Below are 9091 nucleotides of genomic sequence, written 5' to 3' on the forward strand. Positions count from 1 at the left end.
GCAAGGACAAATAGCAGTTCTCACTGACTTTTTAGAAGGCCTTCTGACTATCTGTGGTTTTATTAGATCCATATTTGTTATGACAACAGCACCTGATCATCTTGTGATTGTGCTGGGACAGAGGATGACAACTCCTAGATGTTAAAACTGCTCTCCAGATAGTATGTTACGTAATGCCTCTGGCAAAAAAGGAAAGAAAATCAATTGTACAGAGCAAATATTTCATACTTCTTGAAGATCAATCAAGCATCCAAAACAGCTTTCTTGTTCACACAACTCTGCTGAAGAAAGCATCCTACAGGTTTTAAAACCTATAAAGAGCATTTAGAAGTGAGCAGTACAGACTGCAGTATCCCTGAGGAATGTTGCTGTATACGTCAGGGATACTGAGGGGCTCCAAACACAGATCTTCTGGTCCATTTTCGTGGCCTATGGCAGCTACCCAGGACAGAGTGCAAATGAGCTACTTCCCCTTCAGAATGTGTCAGTCACTTCCAAGCTGTGCCTCAGAGCAGCTGAATTAACAGCAACCAGATCCCTGGTCTTTCACATGCATCCTGATTAGGAATTGCTGTTTTCTGACACTTCCCACTGTGAAGGGAATTGTTGAAGACTCCAAGCTGACCTAGTAACTAGTAACCTAGTTACAAGTAGGACACAAAGAGATGTTTAGTGAGAGTTGCTAAGCGTTTCCCTCCTGCAGTTTAAGTGAAAGGGGCTGAGCTTCTTTGTGAAATCAGATTTGCATTTACCTTTGCCAACAGACTCACATGGGTGTAAGCCCTTTGTGGGAGCAACAGCTTCAAAGTGCTAAATGGATAAATGCTATAGGATTGAGAATGGTTCCTAAAATACTGCCAGAAATGGTCTGGTGGCTACCCAAGGGTGGTGCTTGGGAGGTCAAAGCTCATTACTTGTCTCCCCCATGCCCCACCTCACAGGAGAGCATCCTATTTCTGTGCTCAGTAACATCAGTGGAGACCCAAAAATAGTTTGCTAATTCAGGGCAGTGTGGGGCTAGGGTAGAGTGAGTGAAGATTGCAGTCCTGTGGCTCCAAGGGAAGTGTTACCCATGAACATTGTAGTTTGATCCTTTCAGCAGCAAAGCTTCTCTGCTCATAGGGTTGCTGCAGAAAGCTGAGTCGTGGTCATAATCAGAGGGTATGCTAGAGGTGAACAGGGTCAGCTGCCTTGTAGTTGTCACCAAGTGATGGGTTTGACCTTGCTGGTGTGAGGGCAAAAGACTGTCAGGAACAGAAATGAGCAGACTGGAAGGTTGGGCCATGCTTTTAGGGAGGTGCATGGAGCACAGGAGTTTTCCTCACCTGTTCTCCTGCTGCAGGAAGACTATGTTTTTCTGCTGCCAGGAAAGAGAGAATGTAAGATTAAACCCTGGAAGGAAAGATCAAAAATGCTGAGTAAGTAAGGATATCATTTCAGAGCCAGGAATATTTTGCCTTGTGGGCATACCCACTGAGTTCTGGGACCTTTCCTTCCTTTGCACAGGAATGGTCACTGAGTCTAGACATGGGATCTTGGCCATCCCTGCCTAGTTCTAGATTGTAAGGACAGTCATGGTTTCAATCAAAGAGGTGCATGGGCACATGATCTAGCAATTCCTTTGTGACCAATGGCTACTCGTTCTACATTCTCCTGTCAGAGAAAAGGAGGCAACAGTCTTCATCATATCTCCAGCTAGAGATATGAAAGACCAGCAGCTGTGCCAGTCATTGCTATCTTTTTCCTCCACTTTAATTGTTGTCTCTTCAGGACTGGCAAAAGCCAACCTTGGAGCAATCCTGGGCATTTCCAGGACTTCAACTTTCTCTCTGAATACAGCACCTGCACCTACCTGTGGGGCATAAATCTACCTGCCAGATTTCACAGATATTTTGTACACATTTGACTGCCTCATACTAACACACAGAGCTCAAGTACCACGCACTATGTCCTCCATCCTTACTTTCCAACTGAAGACTTCAGTGTACCTTGAACAGGAGCACCCCACTCCACCCCCTCAAAATGCAGATGACACACCCCCAGCCTCTTCCTTGCCTACCACTGGGCAAAACTATAAAATATCTTTCTTTATGGGCTCCTGGCTTCTCTCTGGTTCCCAGTCTCTTCCTGAGAGAACTGTTGTCCATTTACTAGCAGATTTACACAGCACTTTCCTGACATCTGTTCCTGGGTTTACAGCATAAAAAAAAACCTGGGAGTCTCAATTCCTCTGCTAATCATTGGCTAGGATCTTGAGACAGATATTACCAGTTTTTTTCCAAGTTTAACCAGGTGATTAATTTTCCAAGGATATGAGAAAAATCTTAGCTAAAGCCATTTTAAATGGACCATTTCAGGCCTTTGAAGTCTGATGGCATCAAAATGCATAGAGTTTAAGTAAGTTATTTAGTGACTTATGGCAGTAATTAAACCAAGAATATCAACACTGCTGTGTTTCTATTACATGGGACATGTAGCAGCTTCCCTGAAACCTGGTTTGCTCTGCTTGTTGACTCTCCTCTCTATGAGTAAGTGCAACAGAGACCTTTAAATTTATCTTACCCTTGGGACTGTTCTTCTAATCTAGATACATAATTCATTTTGTCATGAAAAGCCATACCTCTTGAAACAATTGCAGTGTTGTTTTCAGGAAGGCCTTATAACCTCATTATTACGAACAAGCTTTTTCCTCCTGAAGCAGTGGGATTTGATATTAAGAAACACAGACAGAGCAAAACTTGCTTTGGAGCTTTGATCGAATTTTTTACTTCAAGCTATGGGCAGGAGGGCTTGAAGGGGTTGCAGTCTGGGGCAGTGTGGTATGTTCTTCCACATTGCGCCATTATGTCAGCCAGCAGTAATGCTCCCTGGTATTTTGCCACTGAAACCTTCAAATGTCATTACCCCTGTGGGTAATTCTGCTTTACACTCCAGCTTATCAGCCTCACTCCTGGCATGAGGAAGCTGTACTGCCACTTAGGAGATACAGCTTCAATCCTCAGTTCTGGGTTTCTTGATTTCTTTCCTACACAGCAGATTTAAATTTAGCATTCAAGAAGGCTGTAGTGTGCTTTCACAGGAACTAGAAGAAGTGGTCTTGAGGACTAGGAAGAGTAATGAGAAATATGCCTAGCCACCTGAAAGCAGTAGTGGGGCAAAGGTGGGGAACTGGTGACACTTTTTGAAGGGGTCCAGAGGCACCATAAGGACAGCATCTCCCTCCAGCACCTCTGCTGGTACCACAGGAGGCCTAGGACTGGGAATGCTGGTGTTCAGTGGGTGTTGTCAGTTCAACTTCTCACTGTCCTGGTAGCAGGTGCAAAGCTGTTCTGGCCGTGAGGCTCTACACTCCTCTTCAGGGACAAAAACCAAACAGTTTTCACCTTTCATTTGTTGTACCCCTTCCTTCAGAGGAGAGGAGGGAGCTGAGCAGATACATTCCTCAAATGCTCCAGTGCAGCAGACCAGAGAAGAGGGTGTTCAGATGTGATGCAGTGCTTCTCAAGTGTAGACCTCGAGGCATGGCCAAGGAATGTGCTCTTTGTATTTTCCGTCCCTTAAACAAGTCCTCCTTTTGCTTGCAGCTCAGTATTTCGCTAGCATCATGGTCATCGTTGGTCTGTCTGTGGTGGTAACAGTGCTGGTTCTGCAGTTTCACCATCATGACCCCCAAGCAGGAAAGATGCCCAAATGGGTAAGCAGTTCTGGTGGTAAATATTCAGCAGGTTACTACTGAAAGAAAAGAAAATTGTCTAAAAGCTATAGTAAGTTTCTTAGAAGTGAGAGGCAGAAGTTGTTCTCCATTAATCTGAAGAGTCAGTTACAAACAGCATAGTTGATACGTTTGCAACTGAAGGGAAGAACAAGCATACTAAATTTGCTTTCCCAATAAAAACAGTTTCTCTTATTCTCCATTAAAAATAGTTCCTCCTATTTAGCCTTTCTTTTTAACCTTAAGATGGAGTGGTTGAGTCATGACAAAGTAATCTCACTCAGCACCCACTTTGCAAGTGCTAATCCTGTGGGCAGTACCTTTGATTTCTTATCTAGCAGACACCAGTACTGACAGAATGGGCTAAACAAACATTAGTCTCTACTGGGCAGTTTGTCTGCTTCCATCTGATCTATTCCCAGTGCATTAGCATGTGAACCCTCTTTTCTCTACAGCAGCACACTTTGTCAGCCCAGTGAGATCTGGCACCAATGCCAGCTGGCTTTCAAATGGAGTGTTTCCTTTAGATTTTCAAGTTAAAAGAAAAGTATGCTTTTTCTCCCCCTCCTTTTCCTAATAGATTTTAGAATAGGCAAGGTATGCTTGTGTTTACAAAATGAAAAAGAACAAAAGCAGAAGCAGATACAAATAGTCACAGTCAACTATTTACCACCCTGTTTTCACAGGAGTCTGGTTGTACAACATCCTCTGGTATCTTGCTCACCACATTTGTCATGCTACACAATTATCCTGACATGCTGGATAATTGGATATCACATGGTTACCAATGTCAGCCCAAGTTCAGAACTGCTTTCTAATTCCTCTCTTAAAATAAACTGCAGTTTCAATGCAATTTTTTTTTGAAGTCCAATAACAATTAAGCATACTTACAATTATTTCGCAAAGTGCTGTATGATCTAAAAACCTCTTATTTTCAAGGCAGCAGAGAATGTGAATTCTGGATGAACCTGCATGTAAGCAAAACCTGAGGGCACAACTCTGGGGAAACATGCTTCAGATGTCTGCATGGACAGAGTCTGCAGCAGTGTAACAGACCCCATTTCATTGCTTGTCTGCTTTTTGAGGAGCCCAAACACAATGGCTCATGTTAGACCCGCTCACAGGCCCTGCAAGTCAGCTCTTGCTCTCTACCAGTCTCTTGTTTTCTTGGCTGGAAACACAGTGTGCTCCAAATTCTCACTCAGGAAGAACCTTGTTCAGTGGCCTGACAGCTGAACTGGGATACATTACAAAACATGCCATCAGGAAGCAAAAACTGTGGAAAGCATTACTGGGAAGTACAGATGATAGACTGTAAAAGTTGTAGACCAGACAAGCTGACAGGGCTGAGGGATCTCAAGAGGAAAAGAGTGAATGCCAAGTGTGGACAGAAGAAGCTGACCCCACAAAAGTAGGCATTTTTACTCCACAAGACTTAATTGTTAGAAGGCTCAGTTGTTAGAATTCATGGCAGTCTCTGTTTTTACTTTTTTTTCTATTTTGCCTGTCCACCTATGTCAGGTGTTTTTTAGAGAGACATCTTGGATGACTTTCGCTCAGGAAAAAAAAACAATGTGAAGTGAAGCAGTAACTTAAGAAAGAAGAAAATTTTTGCATCTGCATTTCCAGTATCAGCAGCTGCCCTTACTTGCTTCCCACAATGTCCTCTTACTGTCAGAGCCAGGCATCAGATTATTGCAAACTCTAACCCTGATTAATTGGATATTGTTACAGGATTATTCTCACCTCCTGCTTAAACGGATTTGTCTGCTGGAGTCAGTTTCAGGGAGAGGCACTGGACAACTGGGCATGTGTGGGAGCTTCTGCAGACCCAGAAGATTTGACTGAATGTATTTCCTAAACACCTGCTTTCTAAACTATTTACAGTTGAGCAGTTTATTTTCCCTGCCTGTCTCTCAAGGGGTCTGTGCTTGCACTTTGCAACAGAAGAGGGAGGAGAGTGCCTGTTAGTGCAGAGTTATCCTCTCTGTAGGTGTTCACTTCCCTTATGCCACTGCTTAGAATTGTGGCTTCCTTTCTATTAATCTTTGATGACTTACAAACCAGCTTTTTCCAAGAGAGGAATTTAAATCCAAAGTGTTCAGCCAGGGCATTTGTTGGCTACTCAGTTGAGAAGTGAGAGCTGCTGGCTGATTGACACTTTTGTTAATGTCTGCTGAGCTAGCATGGAAAAGAACACTAAAGAAGGCCCAGCTAAGGAGCTGGCATGGACTACAGCTCAACTGACCTTTCTCTACTGACATCCAAGACTGTTGTATAGGAAAGAGATATGGAGAGACCAAGCACTGCGGGAAGAAGGGGTTTTGTGGGAAAAGGCAAGAGAACTCTAGCTCTTTGCAGTGCCTAAACAAGGTTTGTTATGTTTCAGGCTTCTCTTTTGATATGTTTCAAACCTGGACATGCACAGTTTTGCTCAGGTTCAGATACCCCTTATCAAGAGAGCTTTAATTGGAGACTTTCTGCTCTGGCCTAGGCCAGGCAGGTGTCTGTGATGGGGAGCTAGCAGTACAGCTGCATTATAATTAGGAGAGGCTCACAGAAGGGTTGCTGAGCTCTGAAGGCATCTGTAGCTGTGTACTTCCTTCACAGAAACCCATATATGACAATGCAGGTGAGAGTATAGATTCATATTATCATAATCAGCTGTTTTCCAAAAACCTGTATCTTGCAGCTGTCTCTTGAATTAATTGGTATGACAAGAACAGATTGATGCCTGAATGTCTGTGTTTTCAAGGAAATAGGGCATTTGAAATTCAAGCTAATTAAAAGCTGTGTTACTGTCTTCTGGGTATTTATTTTTCTATGGGAAATGGGTTTGACTGTAGTTGTAAATGTAATTTCCCTAAGGAGTAAAAACTCTGCCTTGAAAAAAAAAGCAGCATTCCTATATAAAAGTGCTTTTTCACCTCACATCTCCTTTCAGGGTTAAGGCAGACATATTAACATTTTCTAATAAGAAAGTTTTTCTGACTTAGTGTTTTGGAATTTCACAGTCCTGGAGAGCAAATTTCTCTCTCCCCTTTGGCGCCGACACTATTGATACATCGCTAGCAATTAAGATCTTTATTTTGTTCCATGTTGTCCCATTTTGTGTCCATGAGCAGTCTGAACACGTTGTAATTAAGTAAGTTCAATTAAAACCAGAATCAGTTTTTTAGGCTGCAACACTACAGGTTGCTATTTGTTTGTGGTGGCTATGGAGGAAATAATGAAATATTTAAGCAACATAATAGGAATAATGGGAAAACAGTCTTTAAGGACTGTCGTAATTTAAACCCAGCCGGCACCTAAGTGCCAGACAGCCACTTGCTCACACCCCAGCTCCCTTCCCTCATGAGGATGAGAATCAGAAAAAAACTCCAACACTTTGTGGGTTGAGAGAACAGCTTAATAATTGAAACAGAATACAACACAATAATATGAATAATATTAATTATAGTGATGAGTAACAAAAATATAATAATAACAGCAAGGAAAAGAGAGAGAGTAATAAAATGCAAGAGAAACAAGTGATGCACAATACAATAGCTCACCACCTGCTGACTGATGCACAGCCTGATTTTGAGCAGCAATTGACAGCCTCCAACCAGCTCCCCACACTTTATATCTTTTTGGAATATCCCTTTGGCTAGTTTAGGTCAGTTGTCCTGGCCATGCTTCCTCATGGTGTTGTGTGCACCTGCTCAGTGGCAGAGCACAGGAAACGGAAAAGTCCTTGATTCAGGGTAAGCACTACTTTCCAACAACTAAAACATCAGTGTTTTACCGATATTATTCTCATATTGAATCTAAAATACCACACTGTACCAGCTACTAGGAAAAAAATTAACTCAATTCCAGCCAGAACCATGACAATGATGAAGAACAAAACATTCATTAGTGGGAGAGAAGAAAAATGGCTCACAGAAAATGGCACAGGGCTGTGACCTAGAAGAGCTCACACTACAAAATTAAAAAATTGTGTAACTGCCTTTCACTGGTCATTGGCTTTGGTTGTTTTTATTATTACTATTATTATTATTATTGTTATTATTATTGTTCCTATCTGTTTCTGAGGAAACATTATCAATGTTTCCTCCTTTCTGAAATTATGCTCGCCATTACAGCAGGAACTCGAAGTGCTAACTGTGATTTCCCCTGTATCTGTACTGTGCAAACACAGGAGTCAACTTTTCCTGCATCTAAAACAGCTTTGGAGGCAAAGTGTGTCCCAAGTTGTACATTACCAAAGTAGGAGCAGGATTACACAGGGAGTCCTTCTGAGTCAAGGCTCAGGAGGGAAACCAGAAGCCACATCTGTTCTCTCCTTAATGTCAGATTATTTGGCTTGCAACCAGGATGGTAAAGTCATCAAAGAGGCCTGTCTGCATGAAGAGTCCCTCTCAAGCACATTGCAAATATCCATTTTGTATGTGTAACACGTGGAGGGTCTTGTAATTACAAGATTTTGCTGATTTAGTTGGCTGCTCTTCACACAAGACCTTACTGAATCCACAGCCTTTTTCCTGCCTTTCGCAGTTAACAATGTTACCAGTAGGAATTCTAGCAGGCCCAGATTTCAGACAAAACATCTGAAGATCAGTTCACTGGAAAAAAAGTCTGGATGCACTCTCTGGAGTTAGCTCACTTAATGACCTTGACAAGAAACATATGAGGCACAATCTGCCATGTGCAAGTTAGAGCACTCTTGTGATACACCAGCGCACAGGGAAATGACAGCAGTTGATAGTGGCACTCAGATTTTGAACTACTAAATGTAATTGATTTACTCTTTTGAAAAAAAGCCTGCTGTATTATGTGGTTGAACTCCTCAAAGGAGTATAAAATAGCATTCAAAAAACCCACTAACACATAACCAAGGTCTTTTATTTAGATGTAAGCAATAGAAGTGGGGGTGGGAAATGTTCTACAATCTGCCATATAGGGATTTTTTTCAGAAAAATCTCAACATTGGCCCCTAAAAATGTTTAACTGTATCTCTTTTCTTACAATCTGAGAAATGTTTGAAAACCATACAGCCAGTTTTGTGCTGCCTGCTCAATTGCAGAGATCTGGGATTGTTTGATAAAGACGGGTCTTCAAGAACCATTTTGTGAAGTAAGATTTTACATCTCTTTTGCTTGATAAGTTGAGTGTGCGCTGAACAGCCCTGTGTTCAAGGCAGATCCAAAAAAAGGCCATCCTTGGTAAAAAGCAAGTCCCTCAAAGAAAAGTTTTGAAAGAAAATAGCTGGAGAACACAGAAATCCATCCGTATTTCGAAGAGACTGTGCAGCCTAACTATAATAGTCACAAAATGTTTCAAAAGCATTTAAAATGCCAAAGAATATTCAGTATTCCTGCCATGGTAACTCTCTTT

General features: G+C 42.0%; 1 protein-coding gene across 1 annotated transcript in view; it reads left to right on the top strand.

Annotated features, from left to right (window-relative positions):
- Nucleotides 1-9091, top strand: part of LOC103616386 (neuronal acetylcholine receptor subunit alpha-7-like) — a 57693-nt gene that overhangs the window by 47531 nt on the left and 1071 nt on the right. Inside the window, 2 exon segments of the mRNA XM_017735424.1 lie at nt 3585-3699; nt 4443-4448. Of these exon segments, the coding sequence (XP_017590913.1) occupies nt 3585-3699; nt 4443-4448 (121 nt within the window).

The sequence above is a fragment of the Corvus brachyrhynchos genome, unplaced genomic scaffold, assembly GCF_000691975.1.
Source record: "Corvus brachyrhynchos isolate BGI_N302 unplaced genomic scaffold, ASM69197v1 scaffold22, whole genome shotgun sequence".
NCBI classification, from domain to species: Eukaryota; Metazoa; Chordata; class Aves; order Passeriformes; family Corvidae; genus Corvus; species Corvus brachyrhynchos.